Source organism: Coturnix japonica, chromosome 10 (genome assembly GCF_054131305.1).
Source record: "Coturnix japonica strain WE chromosome 10, WE-NBRP24, whole genome shotgun sequence".
Taxonomy (NCBI): domain Eukaryota; kingdom Metazoa; phylum Chordata; class Aves; order Galliformes; family Phasianidae; genus Coturnix; species Coturnix japonica.
Genome location: NC_140672.1, coordinates 5,626,668 through 5,649,949, shown reverse-complemented (window position 1 = coordinate 5,649,949; position 23,282 = coordinate 5,626,668). Strand labels below are relative to the sequence as shown.

At 48.0% G+C, this 23,282-nt stretch overlaps 1 protein-coding gene across 1 annotated transcript; it reads right to left on the bottom strand.

Moving 5' to 3' along the window:
• Positions 1 to 13,036: 13,036 nt before the first annotated feature.
• On the bottom strand, positions 13,037 to 21,654 carry LOC146759178 (hydroxysteroid dehydrogenase-like protein 2). Its single transcript, XM_085510598.1, has 9 exons — positions 21,578 to 21,654; positions 19,647 to 19,810; positions 19,133 to 19,231; positions 18,885 to 18,999; positions 18,259 to 18,362; positions 17,350 to 17,448; positions 15,478 to 15,672; positions 13,876 to 14,994; positions 13,037 to 13,318 (listed from the first exon to the last, which is right to left on the bottom strand). The coding sequence occupies exons 1-8, from the start codon at positions 21,592 to 21,594 to the stop codon at positions 14,936 to 14,938; spliced, it is 852 nt and encodes a 283-aa protein (XP_085366724.1). The 5' UTR covers positions 21,595 to 21,654; the 3' UTR covers positions 13,037 to 13,318; positions 13,876 to 14,935.
• Positions 21,655 to 23,282: the final 1,628 nt, after the last annotated feature.

Below are 23,282 nucleotides of genomic sequence, written 5' to 3'. Positions count from 1 at the left end.
GCCACACACCAGTATCACAGAATCACAGAATGACCCAGGTTGGAAGGGACCTCATGGATCATGAAGAACAAACCCCCCTGCCTGGCAGGGCCACCAAACATACACCTTTACTAGATCAGGTTGCCCAGGGCCCTGTCCAACCTGGCCCTGAACACCCCCAAGGACGGGGCATCCACAACCTCCCTGGGCAGCCTGTTCCAGGGCCTAACCACTCTCCTAGTAAACAACTTTCCCCCTAACATCCAACCTAAATCTTCCCTCTTTCAACTTAAATCAGTTTCCCCTTGTCCTGCTATTACCAGCCCCCTCCTCATCCTATGTGGAACACCAGTGCCAGCAGTGCGGCCGCCATTTTAGAACCCTCTCCACGTCACCTTGGTCACCGCTGCCGCGCGCAACGCACTCGCCTCTGACAGCTGTGGCAGTTAGCAGCCATGTCGGCAGCTAAGAGGGCTAGGGTAGAAGTTTTCCCGGTTTCAGGCGGGAGGATGGAGCTGGGGGCCCTAGGAGTGAGAAGGAGGAGGGGGCCCGCCATGACCACCAGGCAGAGGATGGGTAAGAGAGCCATATTCCATCATGCCTGGACCAGCCCCGTGACCACCACCCATGTGGAGCCTATGGAGGTGGATCCACCTCCAGATGAGCGAATGGAGGTGGATCCACCTGCAGAGGAGCCAATGGAGGCGGATCCACCTGCAGTGGAGCCCATGGAGGTGGATCCGCCCGCGGCATAGCTGGCCTGGCACCACACCACCGTGCCAGGCCCCGCGCTGGCATGGTCACAGCTCCACCGTGGCTGGTCCAGGCGCTGAGCTCCTTACCCGCTGCACGGCCCCCGCCCCCTGCATTAGCTGGGTGGCATTTTTGTAACATCTGTTCCTCCTTTGGGCCTATTCTGCAGCCACATTCTGTGGGCCCCCAGTCCCATCTTTACCCTGTTTGTTCCAGTCCCTGTTTCTATAGTTGGTTTTTGGGTTTAGTTTAGTTTTAGAGTTAGGTGTAGGTTGTTGTTAGTGTTTTTGAGTTAGGCATAGGTTATTGATTGTGTTTTCGAGTTAGGCATTGCTTATTGTTCATTTTTTAGTGTTAGGAGTAGGTTAGGAGTAGGTTTAGTGTTAGTAGTTGGTGTTTTCCTGTTAGGAGTTTGTTCCTCTTCATTCTTTAGTGTTAGGAGTAGATTGTTGTTCCCATAGTAGAGTTAGGCATAGGTTACTGTTGGTACTGTAGGGTTGGGCGTGGGTTCCTACCAGCAGCTGGCAGCAAACAGCGCTCGCTCAGTAAGCACACGTCTGCTTTCTCCCCCGGAGCCGTGAGTGCAACTGCCATGAGAGCAGAGGTCTGATACCATCTGCGAGGGATGGGATTTGCATCCGGTGGCTTTTCCGTTGCAGAATGTCCAGCAGCAGAGCGTGAGTGGCCGTGAAATGAAGCTGGGCCTCAGGAGAGCCGTCTGGAGCTGCGTCACAAGCTTCCTGCATGGCCAGCGCAAGGTAGGTGTGCCTTACTTTAAGCATGCACTGAAGCAGTGTTGGTTAAGCACGGCTCACTCCTCTGTCTGCAACAGATGGGCTTTCTGCGCGCTTTATTGCTGTGGCCGGCGTTGAACAGCACAGCAGCAGCGAGGCCTCGAACATGTCCACAACCAGGTACGTGAATGTGAGTAAATTTAGCTGTGTGAGTGATGTTATTGTTCATATTTGTAAGGCAGTATTCACATGTGTGTGATGGAGCTCAGGGATAGGTTTATTCTTGCCTGGTAAATTTTCCCTTCTTTGACACCCACCCGTCCTCTTGCTTCTCTTCCCCTCACCTGTAAGTGCAGCAGTACTGAAGGCTGAGGGCTCTTCTCCGAGGCAGGCGCTAAAGGGCAATTGAAATGCAAGTTTGTTGTCCCTCTTTGTTCTTGGGTCGGTAGCCCAAGGTGACCAAGCTTCAGAGCACTTCTCTAAGTCAGCCTGGAAATGTTTCTAGCAGGAAGTAACTCCATCACAGTGCCTGAGAGTAATAATAGTAATAGTAATAGTAATAGTCTCGTGCGGGTTGGAAGGGACCTTAGAGATCATCGAGTCCAACCCCCGGGATTCCAGCCTCTGTGCTACAGGGTGGCACTTCTACCACTTGCACCACAGGGGGATTCGAACACCCGGGCCCCGGTGTTGCAATGCAGCATTCCTACCACCTGCGCCACGGGGGCACACAAAAAGATGCCTCTTTTTCCCCCCTCACAGCAGGCAGCCTCCGTGAGAGCAGTAGAGCAGCAGGCTGTCTGTGCTATGGCTGCTGAACTGCATTTCTGGCCACCTGAGATCCCTGAGCCCATGCTAATGAAGAACATGCTGCGCCACAGACTCTTCTACGGAGCCGTTTTGCAGCTTCTCTGTGCTGGCCATCATGCTGCAAGTTTCCAAGTTCCCAAAGGCAGTAAGTGGTGCTCTCATGGGATAGGAGAAAGGCACGGGCAACTGGGTGGGAGGGAACCATCTGTAACTGTTGCCAGCAGCCTGGAGGTGCCAGCTCAGTCTTATCCTGTGGCTACTGCTGCTCCCTATGAGCTGCCAGGCAGAGGGTCCTCCCGCCCGTGCAGGGACCGCCTTGCAGGAAAGGGCTTTAGGCTCTGGTTTGTGTGGGATTTGGGGAACGAGACAGGGGTGGAGTTTCTTGTGTGCCCGACTGTCAGGAAGGTGGTTCCCAGTTCTGGCAGCCCAACGTGCCCAGCAGGGTGACTTGAGCTCCCAAAGCGAGCCGCCAACCAGTTGTTAGCTGAGAAGGTTCCCTGAGCGTTTCCGAATTGATTCTTGTAGGATTCGGAGAGTTTGGGGACTGAGACTTGGGAGAGAGTGAAGAAAGCTGAGGCAAGGCAAGCGCTGCTCAGCTGAGGAAGAAAGCCGAGAAGGAAAGCAGAAAGCAACGATGATGGCCTGAGCAAGAAGCTACAAAGGACAGCAGAACCACCTGCAGCGCTTCCTCGGAGGTGGCACCAAAACCTGCTGACTGAACAGTCCAGTTTACCGGCACAGCCGTGCTTTCCCTGTCATGGACGGTGGAGATGATGGAAGTGAACTGGACAGGAAGGACTTGTGCTGCGTTAGAAGCAAAGAGGGCTTCACCTGTGCAGGACTTGGTGTACGGCAAGAGCTGGAGACGCTGCGTTCCTTCAGGGTGTGTCTCTTGAGGTCCAGGCCCAGTGTAGGGTTAGGTTGAAATAGGGCTGGCTGGGACTGGAGAGGGAGGAGGTGACGTAGCCCTGGGGTTTGGCTTCTCCTTGGGTCTGACTGGAGGCTGAGTGACTGATTGCTAAGCGGAAATCCTGGGCACTGGGGCTTCATTTTGGGGTGTGGGCGGGGTAATAAATACAAGCCAAATCTTCTTGTACGCAATAAAATTGAAGCGAACTTTCTAAACCTGGTGCTGCCTCTTTCAGTAGCTGGTCAGAACGTCCCTCGCTCGGGCTGGCAATCACAGGGCGATGAAGTGGTCGGCTTCACGTCTCTCCCTTGACATGGTGCAGGTTTTCCCCCGTTTCCTTGTTGGTCTTCCCAACCTGTGGCCTTTCAGCCAACCCGTAAGTGCTGGTGACAGGCTGTGAGCATCTCCTTGCTCTCTGAGGACTGACAGAAAGAAACCAGAGGAGGGGAAGCAGCCTGGCAGGAAGAAGGGTGTCCCGTGCTCAGCCCGTTGAGTTGGCCTCTCTTCCCTGAGGGTTCTTTCAGCTTCTGATGCACCGTGTGCTGCTGTTTGCCCTGGGAAGCCCAGCTGCACGCTGGCAGCCGTGGCCTGTGCATCATCCTCCCCTTGAGGCCCAAGGAGTTGTTTGTTTTTATGTATTCAGTATTGGTGTGGCATTTTGTTGTTTTGTTCAGCTTTGAGATCAAGGGGTAATTTAACACCGTTGGAAGTAATTGGGGTTCAGGAGTAGCACATGCAGAATTTTGATCACGCAGCAAGTTGTGATTTCTACTGTGTTAAAGAACTGGCACACACATATACGCCTGCAGCCGGAGCTTGATTGACTCTCGTCAATACGGCCTTCCAAAGCCCGGCCCTGGGGAGCTGTCCAAAAATTTTCCAACATTTTGTATTACCTAAGTTTATTTTAAACAGCCAAGGAGGAGTAATCTCTTAAAGGCTTTTTTAAAGGCATTGGACTAGGTTTTGATTATCACGTCTCAGGAAGCTTCTGCATTCCACCTAGTGCTAATGGGATAAATCAAGAGCAGATTACACAAGAGATTCAGGCCTTGCTGCCAGTCTTTTATGAATCAGAACTTTGTTTCATGTTGTCAGATATTCTGGTTTCCTTTTCAGGAGATTCCTTTGCTGTATATTAAGAAGGCCAAGGGCATCCTGGCCTGCATCAGAAACAGTGTTGCCAGCAGGAGCAGAGAGGTGATTGTCCCCCTGTTGGCAGCACTGATGAGGCCGCAGCTCGAGTGCTGTGTTCAGTTTTGGGCCCCTCAGTGCAAGGAAGACATGGAGGCCCCGGAACGCGTTCAGAGGAGGGCAACAAAGCTGGTGAGGGGTCTGGAGCACAGGCCGTATGAGGAGCGGCTGAGGGAGCTGGGATTGTTCATCCTGGAGAAGAGGAGGCTCAGGGGAGACCTCATTGCTCTCTCTAACTTCCTGAAGGGAGGCTGTAGTGAGATCCGGATGTAGTGTGTAGGTCAGATCTATGAGGCAGGAGCTGCTGTGGGGCAGATGTGGGTCAGATCTATGGGGCAGGAGCTGTTGTGGGGATGATGAGGGTCAGATCTATGTGTCAGAAGCTGCTGTGGGACAGATCTAAGGGGCAGGAGCTGCTGTGGGGCACATGTGGGTCAGATCTATAAGGCAGGAGCTGCTGTGGGGCACATGTGGGTCAGATCTATGAGGCAGGAGTTGCTGTGGGGCAGATGTGGGTCTGATCTATGGGGCAGGAGCTGCTGAGGGTCAGATCTATGGGGCAGGAGTTGCTGTGGGGCACATATGGGTCAGATCTATGGGACATAAGCTGCTGTGGGGCTGCTGTGGGTCATATCTATGGGGCAGGAGCTGCTGTGGGGATGATGTGGCTCAGATCTATGAGGCAGGAGCTGCTATGGGGCAGATATGGGTGAGACATATTGAACAGGAGCTGCTGTGGAGCTTAATGTGGATCAGATCTATAGGGCAGGAGCTCCTGTGGGGCAGATGTGGGTCAGATCTATGAAGCAGCAGCTGCTGTGGGGCACAAGTATGTCAGATCTATGGGGCAGGAGCTGCTGTGGAGATGATTTGGGTCAGATCTCTGGGGCAGGAGCTTCAGAGGGGCTTATGTGGGTCAGATCTATGGGGCAGGAGCTGCTGTGAGGCTGATGAGGGTCACATCTATGGGCCAGGAATTGCTGTGGGGTAGATATGGCTCATATCAATGGAGCAGGAGATGCTGTGGGGGAGATCTATGGGGCAGAAGCTGCTGTTGGGTATATTTGAGTCAGATGTATGGGGCAGGAGCTGCTATGGGGAGATGTGAATCTGATCTATGGGGCAGGAGCTGCTGTGGGACAGATCTATGGGACAGGAGCTGATGTGGGGCTCATATGGGTCAGATCTATGGGGAAGGAGCTGCTGTGGGGCAGATGTGGGTCAGATCTATGGGGCAGGAGCTGCTGTGGGGCTGAAGTGGGTCAGATCTATGGGGCAGGAGCTACTGTGGGGTAGATGTGGGTCTGATCTATGGGGCAGGAGCTGCTGTGTGGCTGATGTGTGTCAGATCTATGGGGCAGGAGCTGCTGTGGCGCTGATGTGTGTCAGATCTATGGGTCAGGAGCTGCTGTGGGGCAGATGTGGGTCAGATCTATGGGTCAGGAGCTGCTGTGGCGCTGATGTGTGTCAGATCTATGGGTCAGGAGCTGCTGTGGAGATGATTTGGTTCAGAACTATGGGTCAGGAACTGCTATGTGACAGATGTGGGTGAGAGATTTTGAACAGGAGCTGCTGTGGGGCTTCAGTGAATCAGATCTATAGGGCAGGAGCTCATGTGGGGCAGATGTGGGTCAGATCTATGGAAAGGAGCTACTGTGGGTCTGATGAGGGTCAGATCTATGGGGCAGGAGCTGCTGTGGTGCTGATGTGGTTAAGATCTATGAGACAGGAGCTGCTGTGGGGCAGATGTGGGTCAGATCTATGGGGTAGGTGCTGCTGTGGAGCTGATGTTGGTCAGATCTATGGGGCAGGAGCTGCTGTGGGTCAGATCTATGGGGCAGGATCTGCTGTGGGTCATATGTGGGTCAGATCTATGAGTTAGGAGCTGCTGTGGGTCAGATCTATGGGGCAGGAGCTGCTAAGGGGCACATGTGGGTCAGATCTCTGAGGCAGAGGCTGAGGTGGGTCATACCTATGGGGCAGGAGCTGCTGTGGGGCTGATGTGGGTCAGATCGATAGGGAAGGAGCTGCTGTGGGGCAGGTGTGTGTCATATCTATGGGGCAGGAGCTGCTGTGGGGCTGGTGTGGGTAAGATCAATGGGGCAGGTGCTGGTGTGGGGTTGATGTGGGTCAGATCTATGGGGCAGGAGCTGGTGTGGGGCTGATTTGTGTCAGATCTATGGGGCAGGAGCTGCTGTGGGGTAGTTGTGGGTCAGATCTATGGGGCAGGATCTGCTCTGGGGCACATGTGAGTGAGATCTACGGGGCAGGAGCTGCTGTGGGGTAGATGTTGGTCAGATCTATGGGGCAGGAGTAGCTGTGGGGCATATGTGAGTCAGATGTATGGGGCAGGAGCTGCTGTGGGGTAGTTGTGGGTCAGATCTATCGGGCAGTATCTGCTCTGGGGCACATGTGAGTGAGATCTATGGGGCAGGAGCTGCTGTAGTGCAGATGTGGGTCAGATCTATGGGACAGGAGGTGCGGTGGTGCACATGTGGGTCAGATCTATAGACCAGGAGCTGCTGTGCGGCTGATGTGGGTAAGGTCTATGGGGCAGGAGCTGCTCTGGGGCACATGTTGGTCAGATCTATGGGGCAGGAGCTGCTGTGGGTCAGATCTACTGGGCAGGAGCTGCTGTGGGGCAGATGTGGGTCAGATCTATGGGGCAGGAGCTCCTGTGGGGCACATGTATATCAGATCTTTGGGGCAGGAGCAGTTGTGGGGATGATGTGTGTCAGATCTACGGAACAGGTGCTGCTGTGGGTTTATGTGGGACAGATCTATAGGGAAGGAGCTGCTGTGGAGCTGATGTTGGTTAGATCTATGGGGTAGGAGCTGCTGTGGGGCCTATGTGGGTCAGATCTGTGGGACAGGAGCTGCTGTGTGGCTCATGTGGTTGAGATCTATGGGGCAGGAGCTGCTGTGGGGGTAATGTGTGTCAGATTTATGGGGCTGGAGCTTCTGTGGGGTAGATGTGGGTCAGATCTATGGGACTGGAGCTGCTGTGGGTCTGATGGGGGCTAGATCTATGGGGCAGGAGCTGCTGTGGGGGTGATGTGTGTCAGATCTATGGGGCAGGAGATGCTATGGCGCTGATGTTGGTAAGATCTATGGGGCAGGAGCTGCTGTGGGGTAGATGTGGGTCTGATCTATGGGGCAGGAGCTGTTGTGGGTCCGATGTGGGTCAGATCTATGGGGCGGGAGCTGTTCTGGGGCAGATGTGGGTCAGATCTATGTGGCAGGAGCAGCTGTCGGTCAGATCTATGGGGTTCGAGCTCCTAAGGGGCAGATGTGGGTCAGATCTATGGGGCAGGAGATGCTGTGGGGCTGATGTGGGTCAGATCTATGGGGCAGGAGCTGTTGTGTGGCTGATGAGGGTCAGATCTATTGGGCAGGAGCTGCTGTGGTGCTGATGTGGTTAAGATCTATGAGACAGGAGCTGCTGTGGGGCAGATGTGGGTCAGATCTATGGGACAGTTGCTGCTGTGGGGCAGTCGTTGGTCAGATCTATGGGAGAGGTGCTGCTGTCGTGCTGATGTGGGTCAGATCAATTTGGCAGGAGCTGCTGTGTGTCAGATGTGGGTCAGATCTATGGGGCAGGAACAGCTGTGGTGCTGATATGGGTCAGATCTATGGGGCTGGAGCTGCTGTGGGGCAGATCTGTAGGACAGGAGCTGCTCTGGGGTAGATGTGGGTCGGATCTATGGGGCTGGAGCTGCTGTGGTGCTGATATGGGTCAGATCTATGGGGCTGGAGCTGCTGTGTGGCTGATGGGGATGAGATCACAGAATCACAGAATCACAGAATCGCAGAATCACAGAATGACCCAGGTTGGAAGGGACCTCATGGATCATGAAGAACAAACCCCCCTGCCTGGCAGGGCCACCAAACATACACCTTTACTAGATCAGGTTGCCCAGGGCCCTGTCCAACCTGGCCCTGAACACCCCCAAGTACGGGGCATCCACAACCTCCCTGGGCAGCCCGTTCCAGGGCCTAACCACTCTCCTAGTAAACAACTTTTCCCCTAACATCCAACCTAAATCTTCCCTCTTTCAACTTAAATCAGTTTCCCCTAGTCCTGCTATTATCAGCCCTTTCCAAGAGTTTACTCCCCTCCTGGGAGTAAGTTCCCTTCAGGTACTGAAAGGCTGCAATGAGGTCACCCCGCAACCTTCTCTTCTCCAGGCTGAACAATCCCAACTCCCTCAGCCTGTCCTCATAGGGGAGGTGCTCCAGCCCCCTGATCATCTTTGTGGCCCTCCTCTGGACCCTTTCCAAAATCTCCATGTCTTTTTTGTACTGAGGGCTCCACACCTGGACACGGTACAACAGATGGGGCCTCACAAGAGCAGAGTAGAGAGGGACGATCACCTCCCTATCCCTGCTGACCACCCCTCTCCTGATGGAGCCCAGGATCCCATTTGCTTTCCGGGCTGCCAGAGCGCACTGCTGGCTCATGTTGAGTTTCTCATCCATCAGGACCCCCAGGTCCTTCTCTGCTGAGCTGCTCTCAAGGACCACTCCTCCCAGCCTGTACAGGTGCCTGGGGTTCTTCCAACCTAAGTGCAAAACCTTGCACTTTGCCGTGTTGAACCTCATTAGGTTCACTCAGGCCCACCTTTCAAGCCTGTCAAGGTCCCTCTGAATGGCATTCCTTCAACTGCACCACTCAGCTTAGTGTCATCATGCACACACACCCATGTGGACAAATTCTGTATAATCATCTCCTCACTTTGGTGATAAAATCTCCCCGAAGAAGGATCCTGCAGCTCCACCATGGAACCTTCTAACTGAGGAAGAGGACCTTTGGTGAAGAAAAGAGCACTTGGGCAGTATGAGTCTCCAAGCACATGTGCTTCGTGTCTCCAGGCTGCTGCTGAGACCCAAAGGTGCTGTAAATCCATATAACTACCTTCGCTTTTGCAGTATGACTGAATTAGGCACAGAAATATGGATAAAAGAGGCATTAAAATCAGAGCAGTTGGCCTTCAAGGCACACAGCTTTCAAAATGGCTTGGAGAGCAGAGCAAACTCTTTGCAAGTAACTATTACCACACAGTTCCATTTGGCTAAGTCAAAACATGTGCATTCTATTTGAGTATGATGATCTTTACATGCAGTTTATAACTGTAAAAAGTTATGTTTCAACTTGGTGAGAGGGGAGCTGTGGTGAGAGCCATGGTTTGGAATCCTTCAGGGTCAGCATGCTTATCTGTGAGTCTGAGGGAGACGCCTCCAGGCCAAAGCAGGTGCTACAGAGAGAAAGGTTTGACACAAATGGTTTTATTTGACTGCTAGAGACAAATGAGTAGGAAGAAGCTATGATTTCTTTGCTGACTGCTGGTAAATCAGAACTGCAGACTGTAGGAGAGCTTAAAGGAGCAGTAGTAGGAGTGTGAATGAATGCTCTCTGTTCTGCACTAGGATGGATGTGTGACCAGCATGACATACCAATCTTCCACTCCCAAATCATGCTTTCCTGGAGGGCCTTCAAAACACTCTCACTGAGCCAAAAAAGACACTTTCTGGGCAGGGAAGGTCCCCAGAATGCCCATAGCCCCACCTGAGCACCTGACACTGGCACTCTGTGCCTGCCTCACTGAGCCTCTTTGTATTTTCACCTCTGCCCAGCATCATGTAGAAGGGCTGCCAAGGGCTGTGTGCCTGCATGCTCCCCTTGTGACAGCATTGTGTTGTAGGTGCCAACAAAGGGAAAGCACGGACAGTGCAAAGTAGCTGATAATTGCATTAAATGGGACTGTTTTGGCAGCACTTTGATTGTGTGCTGAACATACTTACACGGATCTTCATTAATTTAGGGGCTGAAGAGAGGCTGCAGCTCATTGCACAACATTCAGAGGTTCCCTCCCACATGCAAACGCATCTTTTGAAAAGCCAAGCCTTGATCTCGTTTGAAGTACCTTAGAAAATGTAACTGCAGTGGATCTGCTGAAGCTGAATTACTTGTGGAGAGAACATATTACATGTCTTCCCTTAGATCTAGTCACTAGTTATCTCACATGTGCTGTTGTATTAGACAGAAAAAGCACAAAATGGTGTACTTCCTCTTGTTCCAAAGGAAGTGACAGTCGTTATTCTTTCCAGCAAATCTAATTGCATCAATTGTTTCTCACACAATACTCACAATTAAGGTTTCCAAAAGAACAGCTAAACTATAAAGCAGAGGGGAGCTGTTATTCACTGGTGTTGGATTAGATCTAATTTATGAGTGTAGCAGAAGCTACTTAGATGCGGGTGCTTAAAGCACATTCCTTCCCCCTATATTCTGAAAGAGTACTTAGACCACTCAAGGATATTTCAATACCCTGAGCTTTTCCTGGAAATGCTTGAATATGGCGTAGGCAAACGAGAGATAAAGGAGAATCTTATAGCACAGGCAGATGACTAATGATGGTGCAAGCCATAAAAAAACACAGGACTACTAACAAGGGAATGGAGATCAGCTGAGTAACCAAAAGAACAGGGTTTCAAATATTCATTTTTACATAAATGCAATTGTGATAGAGTAGGTGCCTTATTCCGAGGGAAGGCAGAAAGTGAGATAGAGTAAAAGCTCTGCACTGTGCTGGTCACAGCACATTCAGCATTTTGCAAGCAGCTCCCAGCTGCATAGAATTGAGCAACACACCCATGAGCAGCCCACAGCACTGGAGGTGCTGCTGCCCTGCTGTCACCTACAGGTTGTGCTTAACAGTACTACTATATGTGAATACTTATGCTGCAGCTCTCTCCAGCTCCTCCAGATCTGAGCAAGACTGGATCAAAGAAGGGTAAGGTGCCCTGTTTTTTGAGACAGCAAGGTTTTTTATTCATAGGGGAAAAGAGGTGTAGTCCAACATGAACATGTGCCTCTAAAATCGTTGTCAGTCTTCAAGGGAGGGAGCTGGAATTTCATCTGATTAATTTTTCCCCACTCTCAGTTCTCAGGAGGGTCACCGGCTGAGGAACTGGCAAAACTCTTTTCCCATTTTGTTTTCAACCTTTACCTTTTGTCAGCTCACTCTGCATCTTCTAGATCCCAGCCACCCCCAGTTTCCAAACACACCACCTTCTCACCCATCCTCTGCTCATACATGAGGTACCGCCAGCTGATGTTTATTCAGCTCAGAGAACAGCAGCGTATCTAACGGTCTTTAGTTATTAACACAAAAATCTTACCATGTGCTCACACCAAGACAATCTGGTACCATCACCCTTTCAGGTCATGCAGCAAAGCACTTGTTTGACTGCTTTTGAAAGATTCTTTTTCTTGCACTATCCCCTCAATACTCTTCATCTTATCTAGATGAGAACAAGCCACATCTGCTTACATCTCCTTCCAGATGTAACAGCCCTGGCAATCCTAAGGCATACTTCCTGATTGCACTGCTGCAACCAGCATTACACATACAGTATTGCATAATGTAGCCAAGTGTGGGAACAACCACACAGCCACAGGCAAGCTGTCACCTCAAAAGGAAAGTTCGTTCATGTTTTTCATGGCGCTGGGACTGCAGAGTGCATAAGTGAATTCAACATTCTCTGTATTATTACCAGAATTCAACAGGGATGGAACCTTTACAGCACAAATAATTTTGTTTGAGCACAGGCTTTGAAGACTATAAACTATTTGACCATTGCACGAGTTAGAAAATAAATTCTAAGTCTTGAAATATTCTCTACATACTTAGGAGTAAAATGCCCTACATTTTGAGCAGTTCTGTTGGCAACACTGTGAGGTTGCTACCTCTGGCTTTGCACGTGCTCTTGAACCAGGAGGAGGATCTGTGCTCTTGTCCACTTAGAGAGCATTTGTGCTTTTTCTCATGAGTTTCCATTCTTTCCATGCTAAAGAGGGAAGGTGATGTGCCTGTAAACATGTTGTAGTTTAAACCTTCTGGTGCTGCACGCAGGTGCTGTGGGAGGGATTACCTTGTTTGTGGCAGTCTGGGCTGGGGGTGTGTTTGTGTGAAGATCTGCAAGGTGATATTTGATCCTCCCAGACTTCTTATGGGACATGCACGCATGCAAGCAAATATGTAAAAGAAAACCCACTTCAGGTGTGTTGCATTGCTCCAAAGGAGTGTAAGAAAGGAAAACACCAGTTACGTAATAGAAGTATTCTCAAGAAGGAATTGTTTAATCACAAACACCTTTCAGTCTTAATAAAACTAAATTAGATCTTCTCTAACAGATCAGCATTTTATCCACAGTTGTTATACACACAAAAAAAGAGAAAAAAGTAGATTATCGTTTTAAAATGTAGCATTGCTATTATAAAAGAAAGGCTGGATGTTCTGCTGGTACAGCTTCTCCCTCACAGTTTAGCATTAAACTGTGTCAGCATCTTCTCTAGCTTCAATGCTAGTGCCATGTTACCTTTAATCCTTAATTTTCCTGACATGAAGGCCATGGTTGGCTTTAGTTTACCTAAAAAGAAGACACAGAATCGTCAGGAAAAGGAAAGGAACTGGAGATTGCGATATCATATAGTAGTTACTTTGCTACCAAGTTCTACTGTAAAAGCATCAGAAAAGAGGTTCAACAGATTGACTGGATGCTTTCTGAAGCTACGCTCTGAAAAGTTCAATAGCTACTGAACAAAGCAGTAGATATTTTTATTATAAAATCATGGACTCACAGAGTGACTTACGTTGGAAGGGAATTTAAAGGCCATGCACTTCCAGCTACAGCTCATCCAATTCCAAGACCACAAAGAGAGGTGAGCCTGTCAGCTCATCCATCAGCAAGATGTTTCCTGCCACCAGTAGCTGCCTCAGTTCTGCCAAACCCGTTTGTTACTCACCAGTGAACATCTTCACAAAGTCGCCACTCGACATGCTCATCACAACATCAGCTGCTGCAGGAGGCTTCCCAAACCCAGCACTCCCACTGCTGGTTTTCAGGTCAAGGTACCAAGTGCCTCCTTCATCACCTGAGTGGAACAGGGAGAACCTGTGGCAGCACCACAAGGACTGATGTGCCCTGCCCTTTGCTACCCCCGCCTGCTTTTCTCTCCCATCTTCGTGCTAGACATGCTGGAGGTGCTGTGCCAGAAGCTGCCCCGCGCTCTCTGTGCAGACAAGGTCAGCCCCAGCAGATGCCCCACAGTGCCACAGTGTCAGGGGACAAGGCAGTGGCTGCTGGTGGAGCTGGAGGCAGCAGGGGTTTGGAACAGAACTACCATGCTGACCCTGTGCAGCACGGCCAGCAGGGTGACACAGCAGAAATGAAACACCAGGAAAACACACCACAGTCCCCAAAAGAGCAGCACATGCTGCTGATGCAGAAAGCATCTCCCTGTGACAACAGCAGCAGGGTAAATCCCACATGTGCTGAAGTTGGCTCTGAAAGGCAGCATCTTATAGAGCACACCCAAAGATGTCCCTGTTCCTAGACCAGTTATAAAAGACAAGTATTTACATGTGAAAATACAGACTGACTCTTGCTAGAAAAGTGAGCATTTGAGAATTTTACAAGTGATGGTCTTACCTGACAATTCAAACTGAAAGACGCCCTGCGTGGATTTCACTATTTCTTTATTGAGTTCTCCCTGAATAACTCTGAATGTTTCTGCAACAGGCCCCGCTGAAGCTGATTCTTTATTAAGCTTGGCTCCACCTGATGCCTGTGAAGCACCTAAAAGAAACAGATGGATTCTCTGTAAAATGCTGGAACGCTCTATCTCACTTATCTTTCTAAGAATATATATGTTTTCAGCAGTTCTTCTGCAAAAGCTTCTAAGGTGTGAATCAATTCACTACTTTAATCAGCAACTTTCTACACTGCAGTGAATGTGCTCATTTAACATTAAGAAAGAGCATTTGCAATTTATAAGGCATGTAATGCTTAGCAGCCCCTAAAAGCCATGCAGAAGGTCAGTGTATCAGGAAATAATTATTCTACTCAGTGAATTGCTACTGTGTTGGAGATCTGGGCAGTTGGCAGTATCAGTTCCTGGCAGAAAAGTCTAAGTGCGCACTCACAAATAGTATTTTCAAGGGAACTGGGCTCTTTTCAAACTTAGCCTCTTTCTTTCCTATATTTGTTTTGGCACTCCTATAAAACATATCCAGAATTCCTATTTGCCCTCCAATAGAAACATCACTATTCTGAAAAAGTGAACCTGATGCTTTTGTAAAAAAACAACTTCTCTATTTCATCTTGTAGACATTCACATCATGTACGACTGTGAGAACTTCATGTAGGAATAGAAGCTTCTCAAGTTCTCACACTGCAAGAAAGATGTAACACTCCTGCAAAATATGCTGATTGCTTGTGATTTTTTTACAGCAATATTTACTCATAATCTTCATACCACTTAACTCTGGTGGTAAAAAGCAAAAAGGTTGTTCAAAACAAGGTGCTGATTATGAACTGGGAAAGTTGCAGACACTAAAGTCACTTCCATAAATCAAACAGCCCAAATACAAGAGATTTTGCCACATAGATTGAATGTAGTCCAAAAGTAACTTGAAATAGAGGAGGCATTCATTATCATCACAAATAATCGACATGTACATGCAGAGGTTGCCCTTCCACGGCCTTCTGATTATGTGGCTGTCATGTCAGTTTCAGCATCCAAGAAGAAGTCAGGCATCAGGGGGTGACCTAAAGGGGAGTTGAACAATAACAGTAAGCCCAAGTAAGGGTGAACAGCACAAACAGGAATCCATTCTGAAGGCAACAGCACCTCAATTTACCAGTAAATGAACTACAGGTTGAAAGAAGACGAGGTGACATGTTTAGGTTCTGGTACATTTAAAATCAGACCCAGAAGCCTCTTACAAATTCAGTCAGAAACATCTGAAGATGAAGAAACACTATCTCACTATTTGGTAAATAGTAAAACATGCACTTGTGGTGCAGGTCTATTTTCTTTTCGCTAATGGGTTTAAAATATATATATATATATATATATATTTATATAGGCATTGATTATTAGAGCCTCAGTGGACTATTATGTGCTTTCCCAGAATCCACATTCTCAAACGTGAGGCAAAGCATCTTTTGACTGAGTCAAAGGAATATATCCATATTCCCCATATGGCCTTCCTTCCTTCGCAAACTTCTCATTTTAAAGATCTCTTTTACCTGGTGCAATTGCATAGACATCAAAATCCTTAACGCCTTCTTCTCTCAGTAGAACTTCATCAATAATGAAGTTTCCAGTGAAAGTTTTCGGCTTTGTTAAAATGCAATATGCAGCATCTGCAATTATGTCAGTTTTTCTGCACTGCTTCTCTATTCCGGATCCTCCCAGCATATCCATAGCAGCTGTATGTATGGCTGGAAAATTCAGAGGACAGGAAATTACAAGTTTAACACTAATGACATCACATACTCATCTCTTTGGCAAATGCATAAACTTTATTCTCCTCTCACATGAAAGTAATCATGAGAAGACTAAACTGTGAAATACCATCAACCAGCGAAGAATGGTCAACCAGCAAACAATCCTCAAAGTGTAAAGATTCCCTTACTTGAAAAGTATTAAAGGAACCAAAAGAGGAATAAAGGGAAGAACTCCTTGTAATATTCATATTATTCAATGCTTCTATCAATACTTTCCACACAAAGACTTCCTCTGGCTTTATTCAGGACATGAAAAACTAACAGGACAACTATCTTTCTCAAAGTGAACGTGCATCAGCAATTAACATTTTCTGCAGCCATTACCATACTGAAAATCTCAATTTTAGCCCCACAATAACTTGTGAGATAACAAAGTGACTCTAAGTTAAAGATGAGAAACCCAATAGCACAAACTCAAACTTTTCCTGGCTTATGCTCCTCTACTTTCACATTACAGCCAATTATTATTGTTCTAAATATAGCAAAACTATGGGCAAAGACTGATATGAAAAACCATCTACTGTCCTGCAATCTGCACATCCTTCCATCTATTTCATACAAAGTGCTGCTGGTTTTCCATTAATTCATACATACGGCATCTTCCACTTTGACCCTGCAGTACCTCTACTACTCATTCACACTCTTACATCCTTTTGGCAGGCTACCTCTTTCACTTTTAGTTAAATTGAGAGCTCGTAACATCTCACTATCAGCATATTTTCTTGTTTCAAGGAGCTGGATGAACCAATAGAACCATACTAGCACAGTGTTAATCTCCAGCATTGAAGCTGATCACATATATATGATGTTCTTTAAATTAAAAACTTTGTAATTGTAATGTAGATACTACAGAAGTCACCTCTCTCACTCTCTAAAGTAGTTAACTTTTGTTTTGGCAGATAAACCTTTCAAAACAACATTTTTCTTCCTAGACTGAACATTACAAACTTTTATACTTCAGAACATGAACAGTTTTCATCAAGGAAACACTGATACATACAAATTTTGAAAGCTCACTTACTGCTTCTAATGCTTTCAAGACACTGGTCTCTTTGTTCAGCAGCTACCAAACCTTCAACAGCAGCCCTGGTCCTCACTGACCCATGGACAATAAACTGGAGCTAGTATAAGATGGGCACACCAAGTTATTTTTCTGCTATGCGGCCCTTCAGTGTGCTGTGACTTGCAAGAAGTGTTGGATGGTTGTGTGAAAAAGCAATTGATTTCCCACTCAGCCAAAACATTTTTTTTTTTTTTTATATCTACAGAGGTACATATCTTGTCAGCTTCATCTATTTCCTGGCAATCTAACTAGCTGGGGATTCTAAATATTGACATAAATGTCCAATACTACTCAGGGATGGTGTGCAAACCAAAGTTTGAGTCATGTTGAAAGGAGCAGTGACAAGACAGGAGAAAAAGCAGAATGTGCTCAGGCTGAAGGCAAGTTTAAGTGAAAATAGGAAGGCAACAGTGAGAACTAGGAAAGAAAGCCAATACCCACACAACATCTTTGATCACAAAAAAATACACAGAAGTGCTCGGTGTCCTGAATCAGTCCTAAATAAGACCACCTGTATAGGACAAAACACAAAAATTCAAAATAATCACCTGTTTTATGCCATAAAGCATTGACAGCAACTTCTCCTTTAAATTCTTCTGCCATTCCCAAGACACACATGGACATGCCATATTTAGAAATTGTGTAGGCTACAAAAAGCACACAAAAATCCCATATTTAGTAGGATACATATTTAGTCTACACATAGAATTTTACTTTTGAAGGATGTAAGTCACGGAAAAATCAACTTTCTGGGGTCAAAGCATTATCTTCCTAGAGTACAGAAACTCTCCCAGCTCCTACCACCCCCTTCAGATACAAACTGACCCTTTTACATGAGTATTGAATTGGGGAGGGAAAAAAAAAAGGAAAAAAGCACGCTGTAAATCCTTTTTGTATACTCTGAGAAGGGGATGTTGCAGAGAAGGAACATGGACTTGCAAGAGGAGTTTAACCATGTTCCGAGTGTTGAAGTTTAAAAGATAATCCACAGGTTTAAGATGAGCAACATATGTTCTAGCCCAAAGACGCAAATGGGGCCTCCTTCACTCCTCAAAGATAATTTCTATTTAAAAAGACAGCAATGAGCTTTATCGCTATCAAATCAAATGTGGAAGCATAGAGAAAAAAAGATTTTGCCTTCCTATCTCTATTGGGAATAGAAAACATGGTGTAGTATTAAGAAATCCTATGAAAAACTCTTAACTCTTACGTGCAGAACCTTCTTGGAAATATAAAGGCCACGCTAGGGGCATGAGATTTGTACTGTGTTTTATCAGAAAACAATTTTCTTTCACCTTTTCTTTCAGTGCAAAACGCTCTGAGGAACCATTCCTGTCAGTCTCTTGTGAGCACTAAAAACACAATATCTGGAATTCTTGGCTGGCGCTCCTGCACACGTCATTAGTTACTCACACATTTCTCAACACATAACAGCAAAGGCAATGGATGCTACTTACCACAGTGATTTTTGAACCACGTGGGTTTCATATTCAGAGGTGGGCTGAGGTTCAGGATATGGGGGTTCTTACTTTTCCGTAAGTGGGGAAGGCACGCTTTAGACCTGGAAGAGAGGAATCAAGCAAGACAGTCATCTCTTATTTTACAGAACATTTACTACTACAGCAGAGCAGTAGTTTCACTTTCACAAAGGTCCAATGGTGAGCTGAAACCCTTCCCTTGTAATCAAGTATTTAACTGATGAAAAGAACAGAAAAAAACCTGTCCTATCTCACTTATCTCAGGAATAGCATTTATGTCTAACAGCTGGGCTGCATCCTCCAAGCTGTGCAGCAACTTCTACTAAAGCAGATATTCCAGATGTTCGGAAGCAATAGTCTCCTTGTAATAGTTCTGGAAAGGGAGTAAACCATGATGTGCTAACAAGCCAGATTACCAGTGTAGAGAATCATCTAGTCCCATATTTCTTACCTTCTGCTCACATATTTATCTCATTTTTAAAACCACATTTGAAAAATAATACAGTATATATGCGTTTAGTTATTATTACTCTCTGCACCAAGATCTCAGACAAACTGAGACAGCATTAAACATTTTGTCAAAATGGCTTTGCCTCAGCACTTACGTGAGGTAGGTTCCTCGTACGTTGACATCCATCATAAGATTGACCTTCTTGGTTTCTGTTTCCAAAGTGCCGGTCAAAGAGATGGCGCTTGCATTGTTCACCAAAATATCAATCCCTGGTTTTAAAGTAAGTCACCTCACATTAGCAGTGAAATAAGAAAAAACAGGAGTAAAGCAGGTTAGGCTGTTCTTTCCTCTTCTTCTTCATTGAATAATCTGCTTGGTAGACTCCCCTGCCCCTCAGCATACCTCCAAATGTCTTCACAGCTTTCTCCACGGCGCTGATAATTTGCTCTTCTTGCCTCACATTAACGATGCATGGCAATGCCTTTCCTCCAGCTGCTTCAACTGCGTGATTAGAAAAAAGCACACTTAGAATTTGTCTCTCAGACTGCACAAACTGACTACTGAGATTTTCTCATTCAGTGAATGCATTAAAAATTACACCTTTCAAACTCTGACTTTTACATACTGCATAATGAATAGGGATGCCACAACAAAATCCTAACACTGAGAATGTACATGGCTCACCACACATTTTAATTAACATAACATTTTTACCTTTATGCACATGTGTATTCATTAACATCAAACTTCAATACCTCACAGAATTCCTGGGAGGCAGGAGAAGCACTTGGGCTCATTCTTTTAAAGCTGAATGGGAGCTAGGAGAGTCAGAGCAGTTTCCCACTCATACGCAAGAACTAAGCAATGACACACACACACAGCCCACAGTCTGAAGCCCACCCTGATTACAACTTACTCTCTTCTGCAGCTGTGTAGATAGTCCCAGATAGTTTAGGATGGGGCTCTGCTGTCTTGGCAGCGATCACAATGTTTGCACCATCCCTGGCAGCCTTCAGAGCAATGGCTTTGCCAATTCCCCGGCTCGCACCAGTGATGAAGAGCGTGCAGCCTGCTAGTTTCCTGAAGATGTGAAGGAGGTAGAGGGGAAACAAGAGGGGGAACCAAGCAAAATCTGGAACTCAGTGACTTCTTGCCGTCTTTGGGGACAAAAACAATCACTGCAGTCTTAGCAAGAGGCAACTGCCTTCAACATTTTACAAGGAAAACAGACCCAAAATACAGAATAAATGGATAAAGCTACAGAAAAGCCTTTCACCACCATTGAAGACTTTTTGTACAATAATCCAAGGCTGCCCACAACAGAACTGCTGCATTCTCCAAAAGCAGAAAAGGAGTGACCTCTAAAAACAACAAAACCAACCAATTCTAACGTTTTGATACTCAGTGCAGCTCTCTGTAATTTAATTCTTTTGGCCCTCTGAACACAGAGGACCAGTAGCTCAACACGCTGTAAAGGCAAAGTCCAGGATCACAATCCCAATGCAGGGTGCCAAAGACAAGAGCCAAAAATCAGATTTTCAAAAATGACCATGATTTTCCTTAAGGCTTTCACAGTAAAACTCAGTTTGCAAGTAACTGCATTTAACCCAATAAATCCCCACAAGTCTGTCCAACCAACCAGCAGGCTGACACAGCTGTGCAAACGACTTGTGACTGAGCCCCTGTGTACAAAGGTGTCACACAGAGTGGAAGCACCAGTGAGATAAAAAGGAACTGGGAATATTGCATGAGCATATCAGCACAGTGTGAGGAGAACCAAAGTTCACCTGCAGCTGAGACTTGCAAGGGAAGCCAGTGGCAACTTGTTTATCTGCTATAATGTGGGTAGGAAGAGCATGAACAAGGAAAAGGCGTTGCTGAGTGGCATGGGTGATTCAGTGAGAGCAGACACTGGTAGTGCCTTGCTTAGGAACATGGTTTACCAGGACATGAGAAACTAGCCATAGATGAGAGGTAATCTTAGAACTTGGAAGGTTGGAAAAGACAATATAGTCCAACCTTCAACCCATCCCCACTATGGCCACTAAACCATGTCCTTCAGTGCCACACCTAAACCCTTCCTGAACATCACCAGGGATAGTGACTTCACCACTTCCCTGGGCAGCATGTTCCAATGCATCATCAATCTCAGTAGGTAAAATCAAGCCTGGTGAACCTGATTGACTTCTGTGATAGAATGAAAGGATTTGAGGCCAAAGTGATAACAGCTGACGCCATTCACATTAGCAAGGCTTTCATTACCATCTCTCAAAATACTTTTGTATCCAAGTAAATACATAATAGTCTGGATGGTTGAACAGCCTAAGGGGTAAGAGAAATGTTAACTGGACAGGTTCAGGGAGTTAGAATCATGCAGGTGGGCTCCTTTTGCAGCAGGCACGGCCGCAACCAGGGCAGCCCACAGGCTGCACCGTGGGCGCTTTCTGCACTCGTACAGGATCTCATGACTACTGCTTGCAACACACGGGAACGAATAAGGTCAACGTATGTCCCCATTCATTAGCAGCGCAGAAATAACGCCACAGCAGTCACTCAATTCAGATTCCACAGCAAACCCACAGCTGCACTTTGCCCTCCGGACGTGCACACAGCTCGGCCCGTGAGCAAACAGCACCGAGCGGGACTCCGGGTCCGACCCAGCCGCTCCGGGGGCACCGTGCCCAGCCGCGGCCTCCACCCCGCGTCCCATCGCCCTCAAGGGGCTGCGGAGCACGCGTCTGTCCTTCCGCCCGGCCCCGTCCCCGGCCCCAGCTCTGCCCCGGCAGCTCCTGTGGCTCAGAGCTCGCGGCCCCGTCGAAGGAAGGAGGAAAGCCCAGGTCGCCTTACCCAGTGTTGGGCAGCATGGCAGCATGGCTATGGGGCGGCTGTCGGCTCGGCACGGGACGCGCTCCCCGCTCACACCGCCCTCCATGCAGCCGCAGCCCGGGGAGCCGGGCGGAGCCAGGGCCGAGCAGGGCGGGATGAGGGGCGGGTGATGGAAGTATCAGGATGAGTTCCCTGCGGGAGTACACCTCGTTCAACCAAGCCAAAGCCTTGCACGTTTTCACTGGCAAAATTAAAATCGCATCTGAGATCTCGCCCTCAAGGAAAGGAGTGAATGACCAAACTGAAGTGACAACTGAAACGATTTATTATTGAAACAACCTGTCCTTATAACTATCGGTCTATCCACTACCACCTCGGGCCACTATGTGGGCGCCGACATGACCCCACTGCAGGGTGCTCACTCGTCATCTTCATCGGTGCGCAGCCAGCAGCCTTCCTCTACCCAGACAGAGCTGGTGAAAGGTGGGTGCTGCGGGTCCTCCCAAGGCTCCCACTCCTCTGGCATCACCGTGACTTCATGCTGTATGTTCACCGTAAGCGATAAGGAGTGGAAAAGTAGGCCGGCCTCAGGAGCATGCTGCTCTTGCTCTCTTGGGCGCCAGGGACGTTCCTGCAGCGCTGGGTTGCGTGGCAAGCTGTCTCCCATGTAAGATGAAGCGGTGAACGACAAGGAAGTAGAAATGTCTCCAGGGCTCCAGCCGCTGTTTGGTGGCAGCAGGGACAGGTCCAGAGGCTGGTTCATTCCCCAAGCTGCTGCAGCACGCATTGGCCAGCTGTGAGAGGCTCGAGCTCGGCGTCGGCTGCGGTTTCTCCTTCGGCGCTTGGGAGGCCGGGGTCCCCTGGCTGCAGCCGCCTGGGTGCCGGCTGCCGGACCCGCTGCCTGCAGGCAGCCCCTGCGGGAGCAGGAGCAGCAGCAGCAGCAGGAGCAGCAGCAGGGGCCCGTCTCGGCTCTCCTTCTCCGGGCAGATCTCGGCCTGCGCTGCTCGAGGAGCCGAGAGCTCTCTCCTTCGAAGTCTGGGTTCCAGTTGACGAGAGGCTGCAAAAGGCAAAGGAGAAGAGTCAGTTGTTATCACCTTGCGCTTGAAAGACAGCAAGGTACAGGAGATTTTCAATTGCTAAAGACGGACATGGGAGTGAGCAGCATCACGAGCCGATCCTTGACCACCTCTTGCAGGGTGGGAGCGTCTTTGCTCAGTCCAATTGAAGTTTGTCCTTGCAGACATTTCTGCGACAAAGCGGTTTTCGCTGTGCCACTCGGCAAGTGAAATCCTTCTGAACACCCTGGGGGTTCTGATGCGGTGTCATTGTGATGGCACGTGTTTGTGATGGGGGCTTCGGCCACTCCCAACATGGAGTCACAATGATCACCCCAAGGTGATGCCCAGCCCTTTTCACCAGAGCTGTGCTCTGTCCTTTCATCCCCATCTTGTCTCAATGCAGTGCTGCTTATAAATTAGATTATAAATCAGATATAATTCCATGGGCTTTTCTGAACTCTCATGATCTGCAAACAAGAAGAGAGCAAGAGTTTCTACTGCTTTGTCCAGTATTTAATGAAATGTTCATCTCTGATCTGTGGTTTCATCTCAGTTTAAAGCTGGTTCTTTTTTTGCCTGTTTAAATGTACAAAGTATTTGTTGAGCGAGGGTCAAATCGCAGCTTTTACAATGTTGAGTTCTGGCCATGTTTTGGATCTGTGATATCC

Excerpts from the sequence above, each read along its gene's own strand:
- LOC146759178 (XM_085510598.1), bottom strand. Across the intron at positions 19,232-19,646 it reads CTACACAGCTGCAGAAGAGA|TTGAAGCAGCTGGAGGAAAG; the intron begins GTAAGTTGTAAT and ends CTAATCACGCAG. Across the intron at positions 19,000-19,132 it reads AGCTGTGAAGACATTTGGAG|GGATTGATATTTTGGTGAAC; the intron begins GTATGCTGAGGG and ends CTTTAAAACCAG.